The sequence below is a fragment of the Oncorhynchus kisutch genome, linkage group LG11 (assembly GCF_002021735.2).
Source record: "Oncorhynchus kisutch isolate 150728-3 linkage group LG11, Okis_V2, whole genome shotgun sequence".
In the NCBI taxonomy this organism is placed as follows: domain Eukaryota; kingdom Metazoa; phylum Chordata; class Actinopteri; order Salmoniformes; family Salmonidae; genus Oncorhynchus; species Oncorhynchus kisutch.
Genome location: NC_034184.2, coordinates 86,013,155 through 86,037,527, shown reverse-complemented (window position 1 = coordinate 86,037,527; position 24,373 = coordinate 86,013,155). Strand labels below are relative to the sequence as shown.

General features: G+C 41.8%; 2 protein-coding genes and 5 non-coding genes across 9 annotated transcripts in view; all 7 read left to right on the top strand.

Moving 5' to 3' along the window:
* Positions 1-11,789: 11,789 nt before the first annotated feature.
* Positions 11,790-18,420, top strand: LOC109883896 (60S ribosomal protein L7). 2 transcript variants are annotated; one of them, XM_020475911.2, is made up of 7 exons: positions 11,790-11,918; positions 12,399-12,498; positions 12,993-13,159; positions 13,568-13,705; positions 14,199-14,308; positions 16,894-17,104; positions 18,061-18,420. In XM_020475911.2, the coding sequence occupies exons 1-6, from the start codon at positions 11,905-11,907 to the stop codon at positions 17,100-17,102; spliced, it is 738 nt and encodes a 245-aa protein (XP_020331500.1). In that variant the 5' UTR covers positions 11,790-11,904; the 3' UTR covers positions 17,103-17,104; positions 18,061-18,420. The 2 variants fall into 2 exon arrangements, with proteins under 2 accessions (XP_020331500.1, XP_031692295.1); XM_031836435.1 differs by having other exon boundaries at positions 11,884-12,307.
* Positions 12,664-12,755, top strand: LOC116376372 (small nucleolar SNORD12/SNORD106). The gene has a single exon (XR_004211785.1). It is a non-coding gene; the product is annotated as a small nucleolar SNORD12/SNORD106 (small nucleolar RNA).
* Positions 13,369-13,461, top strand: LOC116376369 (small nucleolar SNORD12/SNORD106). The gene has a single exon (XR_004211782.1). It is a non-coding gene; the product is annotated as a small nucleolar SNORD12/SNORD106 (small nucleolar RNA).
* Positions 13,958-14,050, top strand: LOC116376368 (small nucleolar SNORD12/SNORD106). Its single transcript, XR_004211781.1, has one exon. It is a non-coding gene; the product is annotated as a small nucleolar SNORD12/SNORD106 (small nucleolar RNA).
* Positions 14,457-14,550, top strand: LOC116376371 (small nucleolar SNORD12/SNORD106). The gene has a single exon (XR_004211784.1). It is a non-coding gene; the product is annotated as a small nucleolar SNORD12/SNORD106 (small nucleolar RNA).
* Positions 17,797-17,890, top strand: LOC116376370 (small nucleolar SNORD12/SNORD106). Its single transcript, XR_004211783.1, has one exon. It is a non-coding gene; the product is annotated as a small nucleolar SNORD12/SNORD106 (small nucleolar RNA).
* Positions 18,421-18,532: 112 nt separating the features above from the next.
* lg11h8orf89 (linkage group 11 C8orf89 homolog) overlaps positions 18,533-24,373 on the top strand; it is a 34,504-nt gene continuing 28,663 nt past the window's right edge. For both annotated transcript variants that reach the window (XM_020475913.2, XM_020475912.2), the window contains exons 1-2: positions 18,533-19,135; positions 24,307-24,346. In XM_020475913.2, the coding sequence (XP_020331502.1) occupies positions 18,937-19,135; positions 24,307-24,346 (239 nt within the window). In that variant the 5' untranslated portion in view covers positions 18,533-18,936. The remainder of the gene's footprint in view (positions 19,136-24,306; positions 24,347-24,373) is intronic.

The following is a 24,373-nucleotide window of genomic DNA, read 5'->3' as shown; positions in this document are numbered from 1 at the left end:
GGTCAGTAGTTATATACACGGTCAGTAGTTATATACAGGGACAGTACCAGGGTCAGTAGTTATACACAGGGTCAGTAGCTATATACAGGGTCAATAGCTATATACAGGGTCAGTAGCTATATACAGGGCCAGTAGCTATATACAGGGTCAGTAGCTATATACAGGGTCAGTAGCTATATACAGGGTCAAAAGCTATATACAGGGTCAGTAGCTATATAGAGGGTCAGTAGTTATATACAGAGACAGTAGCTATAGCCAGGGTCAGTAGCTATATACAGGGTCAGTAGTTATATACAGGGTCAGTAGCTATATACAGGGTCAGTAGCTATATACAGGGTCAGTAGCTATATACAGGGTCAGTAGCTATATACAGGGTCAATAGCTATATACAGGGTCGGTAGTTATATACAGGGTCAGTAGTTATATACAGTGTCAGTAGCTATATACAGGGTCAGTAGCTATATACAGGGTCAGTAGTTATATACAGGGTCAGTAGCTATATACAGGGTCAGTAGTTATTTACCGGGTCAGTAGCTATATACAGGGTCAGTAGCTATATACAGGGTCAGTAGCTATATTCAGGGTCAGTATTAATATACAGGGTCGGTAGTTATATACAGGGTCAGTAGTTATATACCGTGTCAGTAGCTATATACAGGGTCAGTAGTTTTATACAGGGTCAGTTCCCGGGTCAGTAGTTATATACAGGGTCAGTTCCAGGGTCAGTAGCTATATACAGGGTCAGTAGTTATATACAGGGTCAGTAGTTATATACAGGGTCAGAAGTTATATACAGGGTCAGTAGTTATGTACAGGGACAGTTTCAGGGTCAGTAGTTATATACAGGGTCAGTAGTTATATACAGGGTCAGTAGCTATATACAGGGTCAGTAGCTATATACAGGGTCAGTAGTTATATACAGGGTCAGTAGTTATATACAGGGTCAGTAGTTATATACAGGGACAGTTCCAGGGTCAGTAGTTATATACAAGGTCAGTAGCTATATACAGGGTCAGTAGCTATATACAGGGTCAGTAGTTATATACAGGGTCAGTAGTTATATACAGGGTCAGTAGCTATAGACAGGGTCAGTAGTTATATAAAGGGTCAGTAGCTATATACAGGGTCAGTAGTTATATACAGGGTCAGTAGTTATATACAGGGACAGTAGCTATATACAGGGTCGGTAGCTATATACAGGGTCAGTAGCTATATACAGGGTCAGTAGTTATATAAAGGGACAGTAGTTATATACAGGTTCAGTAGCTATATACAGGGTCAGTAGTTATATACAGGGTCAGTTCCAGGGTCAGTAGTTATATACAGGGTCAATAGTTATATACAGGGTCAGTTCCAGGGTCAGTAGCTATATACAGGGTCAGTAGCTATATACAGGGTCAGTAGCTATATACAGGGTCAGTAGCTATATACAGGGTCAATAGCTATATACAGGGTCAGTAGCTATATACAGGGTCAGTAGTTATACACAGAGACAGTAGCTATATACTGGGTCAGTAGCTATATACAGGGTCAGTAGTTATATACAGGGACAGTTCCAGGGTCAGTAGCTATATACAGGGTCAGTAGTTATATACAGGGACAGTTCCAGGGTCAGTAGCTATATACAGGGACAGTACCAGGGTCAGTAGTTATATACAGGGTCAGTAGCTATATACATGGTCAGTAGCTATATACAGGGACATTTCCAGGGTCAGTAGTTATATACAGGGTCAGTAGTTATATACAGGGTCTGTAGCTATATACAGGGTCAGTAGTTATATACAGGGTCAGTAGTTATATACAGGGTCTGTAGCTATATACAGGGTCAGTAGTTATATACAGGGTCAGTAGTTATATACAGGGTCAGTAGCTATATACAGGGTCTTTAGTTATATACAGGGTCAGTAGTTATATACAGGGTCAGTAGCTATAGACAGGGTCAGTAGTTATATACAGGGTCAGTAGCTATATACAGGGTCAGTAGTTATATACAGGGTCAGTAGTTATATACAGGGACAGTAGCTATATACAGGGTCAGTAGCTATATACAGGGTCAGTAGCTATATACAGGGTCAGTAGCTATATACAGGGTCAAAAGCTATATACAGGGTCAGTAGCTATATAGAGGGTCAGTAGTTATATACAGAGACAGTAGCTATAGCCAGGGTCAGTAGCTATATACAGGGTCAGTAGTTATATACAGGGTCAGTAGCTATATACAGGGTCAGTAGCTATATACAGGGTCAGTAGTTATACACAGGGTCAGTAGCTATATACAGGGTCAATAGCTATATACAGGGTCAATAGCTATATACAGGGTCAGTAGCTATATACAGGGTCAGTAGTTATATACAGAGACAGTAGCTATATACTGGGTCAGTAGCTATATACAGGGTCAGTAGTTATATACAGGGACAGTTCCAGGGTCAGTAGCTATATACAGGGTCAGTAGTTATATACAGGGACAGTTCCAGGGTCAGTAGCTATATACAGGGACAGTACCAGGGTCAGTAGTTATATACAGGGTCAGTAGCTATATACATGGTCAGTAGCTATATACAGGGACATTTCCAGGGTCAGTAGTTATATACAGGGTCAGTAGTTATATACAGGGTCTGTAGCTATATACAGGGTCAGTAGTTATATACAGGGTCAGTAGTTATATACAGGGTCAGTAGCTATATACAGGGTCTTTAGTTATATACAGGGTCAGTAGTTATATACAGGGTCAGTAGCTATAGACAGGGTCAGTAGTTATATACAGGGTCAGTAGCTATATACAGGGTCAGTAGTTATATACAGGGTCAGTAGTTATATACAGGGACAGTAGCTATATACAGGGTCAGTAGCTATATACAGGGTCAGTAGCTATATACAGGGTCAGTAGCTATATACAGGGTCAAAAGCTATATACAGGGTCAGTAGCTATATAGAGGGTCAGTAGTTATATACAGAGACAGTAGCTATAGCCAGGGTCAGTAGCTATATACAGGGTCAGTAGTTATATACAGGGTCAGTAGCTATATACAGGGTCAGTAGCTATATACAGGGTCAGTAGTTATACACAGGGTCAGTAGCTATATACAGGGTCAATAGCTATATACAGGGTCAGTAGCTATATACAGGGTCAGTAGTTATATACAGAGACAGTAGCTATATACAGGGTCAGTAGCTATATACAGGGTCAGTAGTTATATACAGGGACAGTTCCAGGATCAGTAGCTATATACAGGGTCAGTAGTTATATACAGGGACAGTTCCAGGGTCAGTAGCTATATACAGGGACAGTACCAGGGTCAGTAGTTATATACAGGGTCAGTAGTTATATACACGGTCAGTAGTTATATACAGGGACAGTACCAGGGTCAGTAGTTATATACAGGGTCAGTAGTTATATACAGTGTCGGTACTTATATTCAGGGACAGTTCCAGGGTCAGTAGCTATATACAGGGTCAGTAGTTATATACAGGGTCAGTAGCTATATACAGGGTCAGTAGCTATATACAGGGTCAGTAGCTATATACAAGGTCAGTAGCTATATACAGGGTCAATAGCTATATACAGGGTCAGTAGCTATATACAGGGTCAGTAGTTATATACAGGGACAGTTCCAGGGTCAGTAGCTATATACAGGGACAGTACCAGGGTCAGTAGTTATATACAGGGTCAGTAGTTATATACAGGGTCAGTAGCTATATACAGGGTCAATAGCTATAGCCAGGGTCAGTAGCTATATACAGGGTCAGTAGTTATATACAGGGACAGTACCAGGGTCAGTAGTTATATACAGGGTCAGTAGTTATATACAGGGTCAGTAGTTATATACAGGGACAGTTCCAGGGTCAGTAGCTATATACAGGGTCAGTAGTTATATACAGGGACAGTACCAGGGTCAGTAGTTATATACAGGGTCAGTAGCTATATACAGGGTCAGTAGTTATATACAGGGTCAGTAGTTATATACAGGGACAGTTCCAGGGTCGGTAGCTATATACAGGGTCAGTAGTTATATACAGGGTCAGTAGCTATATACAGGGTCAGTAGCTATATACAGGGTCAGTAGCTATATACAGGGTCAGTAGTTATATACAGGGTCAGTAGCTATATACAGGGTCAGTAGTTATATACACGGACAGTAGCTATATACAGGGTCAGTAGCTATATACAGGGTCAGTAGCTATATACAGGGTCAGTAGCTATATACAGGGACAGTAGTTATATACAGGGACAGTAGTTATATACAGGGACAGTTCCAGGGTCAGTAGCTATATACAGGGTCAGTAGTTATATACAGGGACAGTTCCAGGGTCAGTAGTTATATACAGGGACAGTTCCAGGGTCAGTAGTTATATACAGGGACAGTTCCAGGGTCAGTAGCTATATACAGGGTCAGTAGTTATATACAGGGACAGTACCAGGGTCAGTGTCAACACTATATTTACAATGAGCAGGGATACTGGAGTGGTAGGGGTAAAGGCAAAACGTGACTATGCATCAGGATATATAATCACCGGAGTAGCAGCAGTTTATACACTGATTGTATGTAAGTGTAAATGTATAGAAATGTCAATACAGATAGTCTGTGTAGCCATTTTGTCATATATTTATCAGTCGTATGACTTGCGGGTAGAAGCTGTTCAGGAGACTGTTGGTGTCAGTCTTGTTGCTCCGGTACCACTTTCCGTGCAAAAAGCAGAGAGAACAGTATGTGGCATGGAAGGCTGGAGTCTTTAATGATCTTCCGGGCCTTTCCTTTCACGCCGCCTGGTATAGAGGTCCTGGATGGCCGGGAGCTCGTTCCCCAGCGGTGTGCTGGGCTGTTCGCACCACCGTCTGTAGCGCCATGCGATTGGTTAACCCTCAATTGTTTTTTTTGTATGGGGGAAAAATAATGAATGTTTCGGTAATGTAACCTTTTTGTTGTACTGTCCAATCTCAGAAACACAGCGAAACATCAAAGATACGTTTAAAAGGGTACAATTGCGTCGGGCAATTCGGAGGGGCGGGGGGGCGGGTAGGCGGGGGGGCGGGGGGGTTCATGTGGACATTCCAAACCACCTCTATATACAGTACTTCGATTGGTCAATTTTCTTTTTATATATATATATATACACATATATATATATATATATATAGATATATAGATATAATTTTATTATTATAATTTTATTATTATTATATTCTTTTCAACCTACCTGCTAATTTCCAATTGTATTAATGTCACGGATCCCCCAGGTCCTGCTGCTCATTCGGTTCACCAGCTCTGGAGGTCTACATCGTGGTAGAGGCTCCTGATTGGCTGAGTAGGTATGGGGGCCTTCTAGGCGTCACTGAACTGGATTCATTATCACCCAACCCGGACTGTCTTGTCTCATTACGGACACCTGGTTCCCCCTGAGTAGTATGTTATATATGTGCCCTCTGTTCCCCATTGTCCTGGTTGATTATTGCTCCATGTCAGTTGGTCTTGTGAATCCCTGTGTTCTGTTGTATCGGCTTTCATGTTATTGTGGACTATTTAGAGATTTACACCTATATATATATATATATATACACATATATATATATACTGTATCAAATGCTTGTTCTCCCCACTGTATATTTGGGCTTTGTCCCCGTTGTTGTCATGACAAACTTTATTTTGGGTGGAAAAATAAAAAACCCGATTTCTTCCCGAGTCCCCGGAGCCGACACATTCAGAAATCAAAAGATGGTTTAGTCTTTAGTTTACAAACTCTGACGAAGGCCAAAAGAACAAGAAACACAGTGAGAAAACAGAATTCCACTTCGGGTAAAAAAAAAAAATAATAATAATATAAAAGACTTCTGTTTTTCAAAGATGTAGCCTGTGATGCAATTATTTGTGATAATTTTTACGGAGAACAAAAACAACTTGGTTGTCATGACTTCCGACCGAGGTCGGTCCCTCTCCTTGTTCGGGGCGACGTTCGGCGGTCGACGTCACCGGTCTTCTAGCCATCGCTGATCCATCTTTCATTTTCCATTTGTTTTGTCTTTGTTTTCTACACACCTGGTTTTCATTATCCAATTACATGGTCATGTATTTACCCCTCTGTTTCCCCCGTGTTTGTTGTGCGTGTTTATTTCTATGTTCAGTTCGGTTCCTGACGGCTGGTTTTCCGACGGGTGCTGTGTTCACCCGTGAGTAATATTTATCGTTGGTTATTGGTTATCAATACCGTAAAGTATTTGTTTACTTTTTTGCCTTTATTTTTTTGAGTAAAGTACGTTGCTCACTCATTTTGCTCTCCTGCTCCTGACTTCATGCACCAGCTACACTCACATTCTGACATCGGACTACATTTGAACACCACTGCACAGACTTCGGGCCATTTTCCCAATTAAGTAGCCTAGTTTTGTTGTTTGGCTACTTGAAGAAAAATTATCTTGGGTTTTATTTTTCCACCCAAAATAAAGTATGTCATAACAACGACGGGGACAAAGCCCAAATATACAGTGGGGGAGAACAAGTATTTGATACACTGCCGATTTTGCAGGTTTTCCTACTTACAAAGCATGTAGAGGTCTGTAATTTTTTATCATAGGTACACTTCAACTGTGAGAGACGGAATCTCTGGAGTCTGTTTGATTGAGTGTGTGGACAGGTGTCTTTTATACAGGTAACGAGTTCAAACAGGTACAGTTAATACAGGTAATGAGTGGAGAACAGGAGGGCTTCTTAAAGAAAAACTAACAGGTCTGTGAGAGCCGGAATTCTTACTGGTTGGTAGGTGATCAAATACTTATGTCATGCAATAAAATGCAAATGAATTACTTAAAAATCATACAATATAATTTTCTTGATTTTTGTTTTAGATTCCGTCTCTCACAGTTGAAGTGTACCTATGATAAAAAATTACAGACCTCTACATGCTTTGTAAGTAGGAAAACCTGCAAAATCGGCAGTGTATCAAATACTTGTTCTCCCCACTGTATATATAGTGGTGGAAAAACTACCCAATTGTCATTATTTGAGTAAAATTTAAGAAATAGAATGACTTAAGTGAAAGTCACCCAGTAAAATATTACTTGAGTAAAAGTCTGAATGTATTTGGTTTGAAATACACGTAAGTATCAGTAGTAAAAGTAAAAAAAAAATTAAATTCCTTACAGGTCGCCAGGGGCCACTTCAACACTCGTACTCATTTAGGCCAAAACAAAGTGGGCGCATTACTTATTGACTCAAGACATTTGAGCTTTTCATTTTTTTATATATATATATATTTTTTTACATTTCTACAAACAAAATTCCACTTTGACATTATGGACTATTGTGCGTAGATCAGTGACACACAATCTACATTTAAATCAATTTAAGCCGTAACACAAGAAAATGTGGAAAAAGTAAAGGGTTTTGAATACTTTCTGAAGGCACTGTAGCTCGCTAGCTCCCAGACTGAAATAAGATAAATATCTGTTTTCGAGTGCACTTGAAATACGCAGCAAAATAGCAGCTGCCCAATGCCATGGTGGAAATGCGTAATGTGGATGCATTGGGATATGAGATATGGAGAATGATAAATATCCCGTAGGATTATAGAAAAATGTGTTGGGAAATTGTTTGAGTTTCGAATACTAAATGTTTAGTGCATGTGCGTATATGTAGGTGGTTTAAACTTTCTCACTAACCTTCTACAAGTTGATGGTGCCAAAATATTGCCACTCCGTTCATTTTTGTTCTATGATTGAGGGTGAGAACAAAGAACACCCATCACAAATTGACTGCGGTCAAGTGAGCCAAACACTCGCAAAATGCGGTCAAGCCATCCGCTCTTCAGGGTCCTCCTGATTTTTTTCTGCGCGAATACACTTTACGGTATTGATTGTTTTCTGATCGGAAAATGGACTCAAACGCACTGACAGAGAAATCATTCGAAACAGTTTGAAGCACACTCATAATATTCCGTAATCAAAATTATACCAAATCGTTCATTTGTATTTTATGTGTGGGGTACAGTGATGGATTGTTTATGTGATGGATTGTTAGTACTACATTGATATTGATTACTGCAGTACAAAAAAATAATTAAATAACTACATTTGGGGGGGGGGGGGGGGGGGCGATCTTTCCACACATTCTTTATCTTTAATTATTATTTTTTAAAGATGTTATATAACAGTGAACTTTTAGGACCACTATGTAAAAAAAAAAGAAAAGAAGAAAAAAAGAACTAGACAAATGTGTAAGTATTATATGTATATATATATATATGTATGTGCAGCTAGTGGATCATGAATCCAGTGTGATGGTCATTGTTTACCATGCGATGTCCATATTATGCCAGCTCCATAATGGGGGAAGATGATTATTCTGTTCTATTACAGTCAACTTTGAGCGATTCTAATTCAATATTAACACAGTAAAATGGATGTTGAACATTTAGCCACATGTCTGCATGAATGAATGCATTCATTAAAATCCCTCCAAGTTCACTGTAATATAAATGGGCTCCTGAGTGGCGCAGCCGTCTAAGGCTCTGCATCTCAGTGCTAGAGGCGTCACTACAGACCCTGGTTTGATTCCAGACTGTATCACAGCGGTCTAAGGCACTGCATCTCAGTGCTAGAGGTGTCACTACAGACCCTGGTTTGATTCCAGGCTGTATCACAGCGGTCTAAGGGCACTGCATCTCAGTGCTAGAGGCGTCACTACAGACCATGGTTAGATTCCAGGCTGTATCACAGCGGTCTAAGGGCACTGCATCTCAGTGCTAGAGGCGTCACTACAGACCCTGGTTTGATTCCAGGCTGTATCACATCCGGCCGTGATTGGGAGTCCCATAGGGTGGCACACAATTGGCCCAGCGCCATCCGGGATACGGTTTGGCCGGGTTAGGCCGTCATTGTAAATAAGCATTTGTTCTTAACCGTCTTGCCTAGTTAAATAAAGGATAAATGTAAACCGTTTTTTCCCCATGGTTGTATATTTGGATAATGTGATAATATGAGCATGTTATGCTTTACAAGGTTAATGACACACAATTAGTGATGTACTAGTTACATACATCTCAAACAAAGTTTACCAGACAAGTCCCCCCTTATCTCAGCTCGCTGGTCACCATAGCATCACCCACCTGTAGCACGCGCTCCAGAAGGTATATCTCTCTAGTCACCCCCAAAACCAATTCTTTCTTTGGCTGCCTCTCCTTCCAGTTCTCTGCTGCCAATGACTGGAACGAACTCCAAAAATCTCTGAAACTGGAAACACTTATCTCCCTCACTAGCTTTAAGCACCAACTGTCAGAGCAGCTCACAGATGACTGCACCTGTACATAGCCCACCTATAATTTAGCCCAAACAACTACCTCTTTCCCTACTGTATTTATTTTATTTATTTAGCTCCTTTGCACCCCATTATTTGTATTTCTACTTTGCACATTCTTCCATTGCAAATCTACTATTCCAGTGTTTTACTTGCTATATTGTATTTACTTTGCCACCATTGCCATCATTGGAAAAGCATTCCAGGTGATTACCTCATGAAGCTGGTTGAGAGAATGCAAAGTGTGTGCAAAGATGTCATCGAGGCAAAGGGTGGCTACTTCGAAGAATCTCAAATATAAAATATTTTTGGATTTGTTTAACACTTTTATGCTTACGACAGGAATCCATATGTGTTATTTCATAGTTTTGATGTTTTAATTAAATATTATTCTACAATGTAGAAACTAGTTAAAAAAATAAAGAAAAACCCTTGAATGAGTTGGTGTGTCCAAACGTTTGACTGGTACTGTGTATCTGTAGCTTTTATGTTGTTTTTTTGTAAACAGTTTAGTTTTTGATTAGATACATTAGATATGTCTAGGCTAAACGTTCAGGCACTTTAGAGAGGTTGAAAAAACACTTGGATATCCCCTGTATGTCTCCCAACACCACCACAATGTTCGAGAGAGATTGGTGTTGTAGAAATGTAGTTTTTATAATAAACAATAACTTTTAGCCACAGTGTGCAAAAACAGTGCAATTAGCACATTCAGACACTTTGGAGAGGCTGAAAGGACACTTGAATGTACCCTGGATTCCCCATAACACCACCACTATGTTTGAATGAGGTTGATATGGTTGAAATTGTGTTTTTACACTGAACAAATAGCATTTAGGGTTTACAAATATGTAATAGCACTGGAATGATCTAATTTACAGACAAGCTTTCTCTGCCCTTAACCTTGTTCTGAACACCTCCAAAACAAAGGTCATGTGGTTTTGTAAGAAGAATACCCCTCTCCTTACAGGTGTGATTACTACCTCTGAGGGTTTAGAGCTTTCATACAAGTACTTGGGGGTATGGCTAGACAGTAGACTGTCTTTCTCTCAGTACATATCAAAGCTGCAGGTTAAAGTTAAATCTAGACTTGGTTTCCTGTATCGTAATCGCTCTTCTTTCACCCCCAGCTGCCAAACGGACCCTGATTCAGATGACCATCCTACCCATGCTAGATTACAGAGATGTAAGTTATAGATCGACAGGTAAGGGTGCTCTCGAGTGGCTAGATGTTCTTTACCATTCGGCCATCAGATTTGCCACCAATGCTCCTTATAGGACAAATCACTGCACTCTGTACTCTTCTATAAACTGATCACCTCTGTATACCCGTCACAAGACCCACTGGTTGATGCTTATTTATGAAACCCTCATAGGCCTTACTCCTCCCTATCTGAGATACCTACTGCAGCCCTCATCCTCCACATATAACACCTGTTCACTCCCCCCTATCTGAGATACCTACTGCAGCCCTCATCCTCCACATACAACACCTGTTCACTCCCCCCTATCTGAGATACCTACTGCAGCCCTCATCCTCCACATACAACACCTGTTCACTCCCCCCTATCTGAGATACCTACTGCAGCCCTCATCCTCCACATACAACACCTGTTCACTCCCCCCTATCTGAGATACCTACTGCAGCCTTCATCCTCCACATACAACACCTGTTCACTCCCCCCTATCTGAGATACCTACTGCAGCCCTCATCCTCCACATACAACACCTGTTCACTCCCCCCTATCTGAGATACCTACTGCAGCCCTCATCCTCTACATACAACACCTGTTCACTCCCCCCTATCTGAGATACCTACTGCAGCCCTGATCCTCCACATACAACACCCCTTCTGCCAGTCACATTCTGTTAAAGGTCCCCAAAGCACAAACATCCCTGGGTCGCTCCTCTTTTCAGTTCGCTGCAGCTAGCGACTGGAACAAGCTGCAACAATCACTCAAACTGGACAGTTTTTATCTCAATCTCTTCCTTCAAAGACTCGATCACTCTTGCTGACAGTTTTGGCTGCTTTGCGTGATGTATTGTTGTCTCTACCTTCTTGACCTTTGTGCTGTTGTCTGTGCCCATTAATGTTTGTACCCTGATTTGTGCTTCTGCCATGTTGTGTTGCTACCATGTTGTTGTCATGTTGTGTTGCTACCATGCTGTGTTGTCATGTGTTGCTGCCATGCTATTTTGTCGTCTTTAGGTCTCTCTTTATGTAGTGTTGTGGTGTCTCTCTTGTCATGATGTGTGTTTTGTCCTATATTTTTATTTTATTGATTTGTATTTTTAATCCTAGCCCCCACAGGAGGCCTTTTGCATTTCGGTAGACCGTCATTGTAAATAAGAATTTGTTCTTAACTAACTTGCCTAGTTAAATAAAGGTTAAATTTAAAAATAAATAAATGAAGGCCCTAACAGTTCGTGTGCACCGTTTCTCATGTTGAGTTTGCCCCACCAAGATTTACGTGCTAAAATCGCCACTGGAAGGTAGACACTGCGAGATGAGCTGCAAGAGCAAATTCTTCTCAGGCAGTTTAATAGACAGCGACTGGGGTCCTACAAGCTTTTAACTCACGCATGCGCATGAAAGAAAGTCTCTTTCTCGGTGGACACAATGGCGGACGCAGAGTAAGTGATTTCTGCTCTGCAAGAATCTATGTCCATCTACTAATTTCACATATATCCAACGTTATTTGACATTTAGTTCGTTATCGTCAACTATAGAACATATTTGTCGTGTCGGTAGTGTGGAGTGGCGTTTTTTACTTTACGATATTTTTGTTGATTTTGTTGACTCGGGACTGGATGCGGTCAGAAACATGCCCGTCTTGCGAATCGATCTGCACATGTTTTTACTTCTATGCGATGTGTGGCTCGTAGTATTACTTGCATATTGCCAATGAGGTACATAGTATATTTTCTGAGTATTTCGCTGTTTGAGCTCCACAATATCACAAAGTAGACTTTGCGTCAGTTTCGCCCGGCGAAGACAAAGGCCAGTTTCGCAACAATGTTTGGTCCGTTAAATTACTATTCCTCAGTCAGTCACTTCCATCCATCGTAAACTATTTCTTCCTTACTCTAAACAAAGTGTCGCATCTGTTGCAGAAAGAAGGTTCCGGCGGTCCCTGAGAGCCTTTTGAAAAGGCGGAAGGCCTTCGCCACCATGAAGACCATGCGCATCAAGAAGATGCTTGCCGAAAAAAAAGTAAGTTTGAACTAACCAAAGTACTAACCTAACTAGCAGACTTCCATATTTAATTTGACAATGCATATAATCTCCCCTTAAGTGCGGTTGATGTACTGCTTAGAACTGTCTGGTTGTGGGTGGGGGTGTAATATCCACCCACTGTCATTCAAACCGTATAACTACAACGTGGTTAATGATGCTCAACTTTTTTCCCCATCTTATCGACTCTGGTGAAACCAGTCTGAAAAATAAGCCAATTTGTCTGAAACCACATAGAAATGTCCTAAATAATCATTGCCGGCTATAACTGCATTGTTGGATTGTAAATAAACATTCCACTGTAAGGTCTCCTGTTCTATTTGATCTGTATCCGTATGTACAGTGGTGGGTGAATGCCCTACAACCCACCCAAAAAAAATAATTTTTGTTCCTACTGTGAAGTTAATTAACTAGAGGTGTTACCCAGCTGTGATGTTCTGCTCTGAATCATAGTTGATGCTTTGTATCCCCAGACTCGTAAGGTGACCAGGAAACTGATCTACAAGAGGGCTGAGAAGTACCACAAGGAGTACAGGGAGATGTACCGTCGTGAGATCCGCATGGGGCGGACAGCCCGCAAGGTCGGGAACTTCTACGTCCCAGCTGAGCCCAAGTTGGCCTTCGTCATCAGGATCAGGGGGTATGTTTCCGTGGATTAGGCTGCTAAATGTGTATTTTGTCCCTGTTTTTGTCAGATTTCCATTGTCTCGTACACCGTTACTTGTCACGTTACATGTCTACCCAGGTGCTGGGTAAAACATGGATGTATTTAAGTCGTTACATTGATTTTATTTGTTACATGGTGTAGCTGGTGACAATGTCGTCTTCCTGTCATTCGAACTTCTACACAATGTGGTTAATGATGCTGAACTTTTTTCCCCATCTTATCGACTCTGGTGAAACCAGTCTGAAAAAATAAGCCAATTTGTCTGAAACCACATTGAATGTAAACTAAAAGCCAACTGGAAAATTAAGACAAGTGATGTTGTGCTGAACATAACTAACACCGTACCCCTCGACTCTCCTCTTTCTGCCCCCCCCCCCCCAGTATCAACGGTGTCAGCCCCAAGGTGCGCAAGGTCCTCCAACTCATGCGTCTGCGTCAGATCTTCAACGGAGTCTTCGTCAAACTGAACAAGGCTTCCATCAACATGTTGAGGATCGCCGAGCCCTACATCGCTTGGGGGTAAGACTGACATCACTACCACGGTGTATTCACTAGGAAGCCAACGATCCGATGTAGGGAAGAGACTAACCTGAATTGGCCAACAAGAACTGCTCGTTTTCATAGTAGAACTTTTCATGTTGCAAACAGGTTTGCACTAATGAATACACCCCTGCTTTGATTTGGACAGTTGTGGTTTTATGTTGCTTTATTTGATTTAAGGTAGTGGTACAACCTGAATTCTGCTGCAGTGATTGTCTGGTATTTTTACACAATGTGGTTAATGATGTTCAACTTTTTTCCCCATCTTATCGACTCTGGTGAATCCAGTCTGAAAAATTAAGCCAATTTGTCTGAAACCACATTGATATTACTAAAGACATGCCCGGTATGAAATGAACCAAATGCATTGTTTTGGTTGGGTTGGGTGCAGTAGTTCTCACTGTTTTCCGTTGCGACTACGCTACCTGCAATGCGGTTCCACAGACAGTATTTTCCTGCTCTTGTTTCGTAGGTACCCCAACCTGAAGTCTGTTCGCGAGCTGATCTACAAGCGTGGCCATGGCAGGATGACCAAGCAGCGCATCGCCCTCACGGACAACGCCCTGGTCGAGAAGGCCCTGGGTACGCATTTACTTATGTGGGACTGAATCCCTTCATAACGTTGGAGGTCAAAAGCCTTTTCCCACATAGACTAGATAGTTAAAGACGATCCCTTTTTTGATGGGACTTATCTGCACTGTAATGATTGTCCTGTCGTTTCAAACGTCACAATGTGGTTAATGATGCTCAACTTTTTTCCCCATCTTATCGACTCTGGTGAATCGAGTCTGAAAAAAATAAGCCAATTTGTCTGAAACCACATTGAGAAAACGACTGCGGTCTGAAATGGCAGAATAGGCGACCCCATTTCGTGATTTGGGACATGAAGTTCCCATTACTGTACACAAACCTGTTAGCCGTACGCTTTTCTCTACAATACCATCTGCTAAATACAGTGCATTTGGAAAGTATTCAGACCTCTTGACATTTCCTTATTTTGTTACTTTACAGCCTTATTCTAAAATTTATTGACTATTTTTTTCCCTCAGCAATCTACACACACCACAATGACAAAGTAAAAAAGATTTATAATTGAAATTGAAATTTTTATGTAAGTATTCAGACCATTTACTCAGTACTTTGTTGAAGCACCTTTGGCAGTGATTACAGCCTGGAGTCTTCCTGGGTATGACGCTACAATCTTGGCACACCTGTATTTGGGGAGTTTCTCTCATTCTCCTCAGCGGATCCTCTCAGACTCTGTCAGGTTGGATGGGGAGCGTCGCTGCACAGCTATTTTCAGGTCTCTCCAGAGATGTTAAACTGTTCAAATCTGGGTTTTGGATGGGGCTCTTAAAGACATTCAGAGACAGTCTGAGGTCCTGAGCGCTCTAGAGCAGCTTTTCCATCAAGGATCTCTCTGTACTTTGCTCCGTTCATCTTACTCTCCATCCTGACTAGTCTCCCCAGTCCCCATCGCTGAAAAACATCCCCACATCATAATTGTACCTCCACTATTGGTGGTAGATTTACCAGGGATGGTGCCAGGTTTCCTCCAGATGCGATGCTTGGCATTCAGGCCATTCAATCTTGGTTTCATCAGACCAGAGAATCTTGTTTCTCATGGTCTGAGTCCTTCAGATGACTTTTGGGAAAGTAGACTGTCATGCCTTTTTTACAGAGGAGTGCCTTCCGTCTGGCCACTCTACCATAAAGGCCTGATTCCTGGAGTACTTCAGAGATGGTTGTCCTTCTGGAATGTTCTCCTATCCCTACAGAGAAGCTATGTCAGGTTCTAGCTCTCGTCTTTGACGAAGGCCCTTCTCCCCCGATTGCTCCGTTTGGTCGGACGGCCAGCCCTAGTTAGTCTGGTTCAATATTTTTTTTTGCTTTTATTTCCCAGTTATGCCTGTACTCTTAACATTCAACACTCTAGAAAGAGTTGCGATGAACAAAACTACTTCTCAGAGACCTGCAGACAGATCTGAGCACTGTCAACTGTGGGACCTTTTTATAGATGGGTGTGCCCTTCCAAATCATGACCAATAAATAACTTGGACTGGGATGAAGTTATAGAAAATGTCTTCAGGATGATCAAATCAAATGTATTTATATAGCCCTTCGTACATCAGCTGATATCCCAAAGTGCTGTACAGAAACCCAGCCTAAAACCCCAAACAGCAAGCAATGCAGGTGTAGAAGCACGGTGGCTAGGAAAAACTCCCTAGAAAGGCCAATACCTAGGAAGAAACCTAGAGAGGAACCAGGCTATGTGGGGTGGCCAGTCCTCTTCTGGCTGTGCCGGGTGGAGATTATAACAGAACATGGCCAAGATGTTCAAATGTTCATAAATGACCAGCATGGTTGAATAATAAGGCAGAACAGTTGAAACTAGAGCAGCAGCACAGTCAGGTGGAAGTTGAAACTGGAGCAGCAGCATGGCCAGGTGGACTGGGGACAGCAAGGAGTCATCATGTCAGGTAGTCCTGGGGCATGGTCCTGGGGCTCAGGTCCTCCGAGAGAGAGAAGGAGAGAATTAGAGAACGCACACTTAGATTCACACAGGACACCGAATAGGACAGGAGAAGTACTCCAGATATAACAAACTGACCCCAGCCCCCCGACACATAAACTACTGCAGCATAAATACTGGAGGCTGAGACCGGAGGGGTCAGGAGACACTGTGGCCCCATCCGAGGACACCCCCGGACAGGGCCAAACAGGAAGGATATAACCCCCATGATCAATGGAAACAGGATGCACTTGAGCTCATAGCAAAGGTTCTGAATACTTACAAAATAAAACGAATAGCTTATTTTCATATTAAAATTGCAAATTAGCTTAACCTGTTTTCGCTTTGTCATTATGGGGCATTGTGTGTGTGTGTAGATTGCTGAGGCTTTAAAAAAAATGTTTTTATCCATTTTATAATAAGGCTGTAATGTAACAAAATGTGGACTAAGTCGACGGGGTCTGAATACTTTCTGGGGGCACTGAATGTGATTAATGGATAATCTCCTCCTCACTCTAAAGGGAAAGGTCGTCCTTCCATATGTCTTTATCAATTAGAGTTTTGTGTTTTTGTTGTCATCCCTCAGCTCTTTGAATTGCAGATTGCCCTTTTAAACACGCTCTGTCCTTGCTCTCGCTCTGTCCTCGTCCCTCAGGTAAATACAGCATCATCTGCGTGGAGGACCTGATCCATGAGATCTACACAGTCGGGAAGAACTTCAAGCCTGCCAACAACTTCCTGTGGCCCTTCAAATTGTCCACACCCCGCGGCGGCATGAACAAGAAGACGACTCACTTTGTGGAGGGAGGAGATGCTGGAAACAGGGAAGACCAGATCAACAGACTCGTCAGGAGGATGAACTAGAGGTGACTCAAGATTTATTTTTTGGGCAGTGTTTCCAACACTTGGTCCTTGGGGAACCCAGCCCCATAGCGCTACACAGCTGATTCAAATAATCAATAAGCTTTGTATTGTCGGGGCTGTTCAATGTTCACACGTTGGGAGTCCCAAGGGCTGAGTTTGGGGGAAACGCCGGGGACAGGGGTAGAGTTAAGGTGAGATGGGAAACCTGTAGTTTTGTATCCCAAGTTATACCCTATTCCTTATGTAGTGTACTGGTTCAACCCATAAATAGTTCACTATGTAGGGAATTGGAGTGCCATTTGAAACTTCTGGGGGTATGTGTGTCAGAGTAGGTGTGCTGATCTAGGATCAGTTGTCACTTTTACATGATGACCTGGTATTCAATCAATTCTTTCCACAAATATATAAGCATTGGATTGGAGGCTATGGATTTGATGGAGTTTCCATTTCTTTTGACGGCCATTTTTCCTTTCGAGTGAGGAGGGGGAGTGAACATGGGCACACATTAGGACGAAGATTTAGTTTTTGCCTTTATTCACTTTTCAGTCCCAGATCTTGACTAGATGAATCGGTTCTTGTGCTGTCACTGCCTTCTCGGGTTTATGCCGGTGTTGTGATCGAGAACAAACCCATAAACAATGTTCAGATGGTTATCTTTTTCAAGTCCCTAAGTGTCCAGTTTCTGTTTTTACACAATGTGGTTAATGATGCTCAACTTTTTTCCCCGTCTTATCGACTCTGGTGAAACCAGTCTGAAAAATGTAAGCCAATTTGTCTGAAACCACATTAAACTACTGGCACTTCGAGGATGTTCTCCCATCCAGTTACTGAAATTAAAATATATATATATATTTTTTTTTAGATGCTCAGTTCAAGTTTTGCTCAGACTAAACATTGGAAATGTGTTCGCTGTAAGTAAGAAACTTGTTTTCTGATATTCAAATTTCTTGTCTTCCAGGTTTTTTTCCCAAAGGATGCTGTTGTCTGTACAATAAACATCAAAAGGAACTTATTGGTGTTGTCTCATAACTCTGGTGTCTATAATCTGTTTTGTGTCGTATGTTTAACCTCCCCAGGTGTTTTCCTACATAAAAAAAAACGCTGGACTCTACAGCAGTGCTCTCCAAGCTTGTTGCTGGAGAGCTACGGTCCTGTGTGGTTTTTACTCCATCCCCATTTGTACCTAACCTGAACCTGTAGGGCGCTAGGAACAAGCTTTGGAGAGCTTTGCTTCTGGTCCACACTATTTTGTCACATCAGTAATGACTTGAGTCACATCTTTGAGGCATTTTTTAACAATAAAGAAATGTTGTAACTTCTATACAAGCACTTCATTAACTAAAGCAATGCTGTCACAAACTTGGTCACATATCACTTTATATTACATGAACTTGTTTGGTTAGGCGAGTTGTAGTATATGAGGTGCATGTTACTATGTAAATCGTTTGGACTGGGGCATGGTGATTGAGGCGACAGCATTGTGCCAGCAACCAAAAGGTTGCAAGTTCAAATCCTTGAGCTGACAAGGTAAGCTGACAAAGCTGCCCCCTGAACAAGGCATTTAACTCACTGTTCCTAGGCCGTCATTGAAAATAAGGATTTGTTCTTAACTGACTTGCCGAGTTAAATAAAGGTCAAATTAAATGTCAGGCCTGCTGCTTGGCCATCCACAGCCCGTAGCCATGGAAACCACATGATTCAATACGCCACGTAGCCTCTAGTGGGCTTTCTCAAGCTCTCCGCTGCTTAAGTTTTTAATTCGTCTTTTTTGTTAACATGGCTAATTATTTAGTTAGTTTATGAGTTTGGAATATCGGTGCGTCGTATTAGCGTGATGCACCCCACAGCCAGCCCGAAGGTGATCACACTAGCGGCTTCTCTCAGCACCGCCGGGGACTTGACGCAGTTGGGCCAAGGCCGCTATGGACCGCTCTCCGTTCGTCATTGTCCGGGGTTACAAATACCAGGAGGAAGGCTGGCCGGAGTCAAGCCGATTCATGTCCATACATTAAGGAGAAAATGCCCTCTGGGCGGTAAGTAGCAATACTTGTTTTTTACAGAACGCGTTAAATCTGTTTCTGGTTTGGGTACCGTGAAGAAACGCGTCTGATTTGTATATGTTTAGGCTTTAGAGTGGATGCAAGTAGAGTATACAAGTGGTTAGGCGTTTACAGCAAATATTTCATAAAGACTACAAGTAGTCCATTTCTTCTCAATCCTGACATTGTCATTGCTGTTCATGATCCGTGTGCAGTTTAAATTAATCATCCAAATTCCTTTTTGTAACGCATGTGTCAGGAAGCAATTTATGATCTGCCGAGTTCAAATCGACTACAAAACCCACAATGCAATGCGATCGCTAGAAAAAGTTACAATGGTCGATATCCGAATGAGGTAGTTTTAATGCAGTTTGTTTCGGGGATTATTTTACAACTAGCTATCGATGTAAACGTTGCTTTCTCAACATATTGAACCTGGTAGAAATCGTGTTTCTAGCGCAAAACTACAGGAGTCGGGTTGCTATGGCAACGCGCAGTGGCCTGGTTGGCCTGCCGGCAGGGAGACTAGGAAGACCGCTTTGCGCGATGGGAGTTGTAGTCAAAATAAGGATATTAATCTGACGGTGCACTTTGAGGATTTTATTTTATTTGAATGAATAATACTTTGTCGTGAGGATATAAACAGATGTGTATGTTCTAGACAACTATGCCTATACCGTTTATTGGCTCATTTAGCAATCTGGAGTACAGGTAATTGTTTTAAAAGCATTTATGGCATGTGTTAGTTTGTTATCCGTATTGTCCAACGAGGAGAACCTTATCATGATCAAGTTTCGGGTCACATTTAAACTATAGGGTGGCACATCCCTTTAAGGGCAAGGCATGCTGATTTTGTTTTGAGGCCTCTAACCGGTGTACTTTCTGACTGTCCTTTATACATATGTCCAGAGCCAGGTTATATCACTTCGTCCCAAATGTCCCCCCTTTCCCAGTGTGGTACCAATAGAGAGCATACCACCCTGCATACCACTGCTGGCTTGCTTCTGAAGCTAAGCAGGGTTGGTCCTGATCAGTCCCTGGATGGAAGACCAGATGCTGTTGGAAGTGGTGTTGGAGGGCCAGTCGGAGGCACTCTTTCCTGTGGTCTAAAAAAAAATATCCCAATGCCCCAGGGTAGTGCCCTGTGTAGGGTGCTGTCTTTCGGATGGGATGTTAAACGGGTGTCCTGACTCTCTGAGGTCATTCAAGATCCCATGGCACTTATTGTAAGAGTAGGTGTGATAACCCCGGTGTCCTGGCTAAATTCCCAGTCTGGCCCTCAAACCATCAGTCACCTAATAATCCCCAGTTTACTATTGTCTCATTCGTCTCCTCTCCCCTGTAACTATTCCCCAGGTTGTTGCTGTAAATGAGAATGTGTTCTCAGTCAATTTACCTGGTAAAATAACGGATAAATAAAATCTATATGCTTCTGATGATAGGTTTCCCTGTATAGTGCACTAATCACTCATGAACAGGATCTTGTTGCCCCTTGGAGTCTCCTGTAAGAGCGCTGACCTCATTTCATTAGCCAGCAGCTAGATACACCGGTAATGTTTCACGATGAGACGGGGTACACGTCACTTTAATGCTTGGCCTCAGCTGACTGAGCCGTGCATCGTGGAATGTTCAGCCACCTGACAAAAAGCAAGTTTAGTCTTAAAAATCGAATAGAAAGACATATCACAGCGCCTCCTCTTAAAATCAAACTACTCTATATATAAGAATATGATTGTGTATATATGAATAGTATTTTTGTCGTCTTTCCAGTAACGCTTATTATGTTGTATTTTATTAATGTAATCTAATGTTCTTGCCTTTAACTGTTCTGTACTTTCATGTATTTGTACGTTTTAATGTGGACCCCAGTGTAACCGATTTTGAAATGGTTGGCTAATTTGCGGGGTGCGCGCTAATAGCGTTCCAATCGGTGATGTCACTCGTGCTTGAGGTAGTTGTTCCCCCGATGCTTCGAGGGTGGCTGTTGTCTGTGTGCGCAGAGGGTCCCTGGTTCAAGCCCAGGTAGGGGCGAGGAGAGGGACGGAAGGTAAACTGTTTTAATTGATTTTTTATTTTTATTTAACCAGGTAGGCTAGTTGAGAACACCTTTATTTAACCAGGTAGGCCAGTTGAGAACACCTTTATTTAACCAGGTAGACCAGTTGAGAACACCTTTATTTAACCAGGTAGACCAGTTGAGAACACCTTTATTTAACCAGGTAGGCCAGTTGAGAACACCTTTATTTAACCAGGTAGGCCAGTTGAGAACACCTTTATTTAACCAGGTAGGCTAGTTGAGAACACCTTTATTTAACCAGGTAGGCTAGTTGAGAACACCTTTATTTAACCAGGTAGGCTAGTTGAGAACACCTTTATTTAACCAGGTAGGCTAGTTGAGAACACCTTTATTTAACCAGGTAGGCTAGTTGAGAACACCTTTATTTAACCAGGTAGGCTAGTTGAGAACACCTTTATTTAACCAGGTAGGCTAGTTGAGAACACCTTTATTTAACCAGGTAGGCCAGTTGAGAACACCTTTATTTAACCAGGTAGGCCAGTTGAGAACACATTTATTTAACCAGGTAGGCTAGTTGAGAACACCTTTATTTAACCAGGTAGGCTAGTTGAGAACACCTTTATTTAACCAGGTAGGCCAGTTGAGAACACCTTTATTTAACCAGGTAGGCTAGATGAGAACACCTTTATTTAACCAGGTAGGCCAGTTGAGAACACCTTTATTTAACCAGGTAGGCTAGTTGAGAACACCTTTATTTAACCAGGTAGGCTAGTTGAGAACACCTTTATTTAACCAGGTAGGCTAGATGAGAACACCTTTATTTAACCAGGTAGGCTAGTTGAGAACACCTTTATTTAACCAGGTAGGCTAGTTGAGAACACCTTTATTTAACCAGGTAGGCTAGTTGAGAACACCTTTATTTAACCAGGTAGGCTAGTTGAGAACACCTTTATTTAACCAGGTAGGCTAGTTGAGAACACCTTTATTTAACCAGGTAGGCTAGTTGAGAACACCTTTATTTAACCAGGTAGGCTAGTTGAGAACACCTTTATTTAACCAGGTAGGCTAGTTGAGAACACCTTTATTTAACCAGGTAGGCTAGATGAGAACACCTTTATTTAACCAGGTAGGCAAGTTGAGAACACCTTTATTTAACCAGGTAGGCTAGTTGAGAACACCTTTATTTAACCAGGTAGGCTAGTTGAGAACACCTTTATTTAACCAGGTAGGCTAGATGAGAACACCTTTATTTAACCAGGTAGGCTAGATGAGAACACCTTTATTTAACCAGGTAGGCTAGATGAGAACACCTTTATTTAACCAGGTAGGCTAGTTGAGAACACCTTTATTTAACCAGGTAGGCTAGTTGAGAACACCTTTATTTAACCAGGTAGGCTAGTTGAGAACACCTTTATTTAACCAGGTAGGCCAGTTGAGAACACCTTTATTTAACCAGGTAGGCCAGTTGAGAACACCTTTATTTAACCAGGTAGGCTAGTTGAGAACACCTTTATTTAACCAGGTAGGCCAGTTGAGAACACCTTTATTTAACCAGGTAGGCTAGATGAGAACACCTTTATTTAACCAGGTAGGCCAGTTGAGAACACCTTTATTTAACCAGGTAGGCTAGTTGAGAACACCTTTTATTTAACCAGGTAGGCTAGTTGAGAACACCTTTATTTAACCAGGTAGGCTAGTTGAGAACACCTTTATTTAACCAGGTAGGCTAGATGAGAACACCTTTATTTAACCAGGTAGGCTAGTTGAGAACACCTTTATTTAACCAGGTAGGCTAGTTGAGAACACCTTTATTTAACCAGGTAGGCTAGTTGAGAACACCTTTATTTAACCAGGTAGGCTAGTTGAGAACACCTTTATTTAACCAGGTAGGCTAGTTGAGAACACCTTTATTTAACCAGGTAGGCTAGTTGAGAACACCTTTATTTAACCAGGTAGGCTAGTTGAGAACACCTTTATTTAACCAGGTAGGCTAGTTGAGAACACCTTTATTTAACCAGGTAGGCTAGTTGAGAACACCTTTATTTAACCAGGTAGGCTAGTTGAGAACACCTTTATTTAACCAGGTAGGCTAGTTGAGAACACCTTTATTTAACCAGGTAGGCTAGATGAGAACACCTTTATTTAACCAGGTAGGCTAGATGAGAACACCTTTATTTAACCAGGTAGGCTAGATGAGAACACCTTTATTTAACCAGGTAGGCCAGTTGAGAACACCTTTATTTAACCAGGTAGGCCAGTTGAGAACAAGTTCTCATTTATAACTGCGACCTGATTAACACTGGAGTGATAGATGATGATGATGTGCAAGTAGAGATACTGTTGTGCAAAATAGCAGCAAAGTAAATAAATAAAAACAGGATGAGGTAGGTAGATTGGGTGGGCTATTTACAGATGGACTATGTACAGCTGCAGCGATCGGTTAGCTGCTCAGATAGCTGATGTTTAAATTTAGTGAGGGAAATGTAACTCTCCAACTTCAGCAATTTTTTTTTTTTTTTGTAATTCGTTCCAGTCACTGGCAGCAGAGAACTGGATGGAAAGGCGGCCAAAGGAGGTGTTGGCTTTGGGGATGACCAGTGAGATAAACCTGTTGGAGTGTGTGCTACGGGTGGGTGTTGTTATGGTGACCAGTGAGCTGAGATAAGGCGGAGCTTTACCTAGCAAAGACTTATAGATGACCTGGAACCATTGGATCTGATGACGAATATGTAGCAAGGGCCAGCTGACGAGAGCATACAGGTCGCAGTGGTGGGTGGTATATGGGGCTTTGGTGACAAAACGGATGGCACTGTGATAGACTGCATTCAGTTTGCTGAGTAGAGTGTTGGGGGCTATTTTGTAAATTATATCGCCGAATTCGAGGATTGGTAGGATAGTCAGTTTTACTAGAGTAAGTTTGGTGGCGTGAGTGAAGGATGCTTTGTTGGGCAATAGAAAGCTGATTCTAGATTTGATTTGGGATGTTTGATATGATGGTTACACCAGGAAGAGTAGCTGCTGCATGTGCAGTATCTAATCCTAATATATTAGATTCTAGTGTGACTGATTCTACTATGCTGGTTCCACTTCCTTCACATCTTATAGCTGAATACCACAACATGCTTTTTATTTTCTTTTGAAATTCTAGACTCCAGGGACCGAAAGGATTCCACCTGGAATGTAGAGGGGTAAGTAATGTTAAGTGTACAAGAGAA

Coding starts and splice junctions, on each gene's coding strand:
- LOC109883896 (XM_020475911.2), top strand. Junction 12,499..12,992: donor AGATGCTTGCCGAAAAAAAA/GTAAGTTTGAAC, acceptor TTGTATCCCCAG/ACTCGTAAGGTGACCAGGAA. Junction 13,706..14,198: donor GAGCCCTACATCGCTTGGGG/GTAAGACTGACA, acceptor CTTGTTTCGTAG/GTACCCCAACCTGAAGTCTG.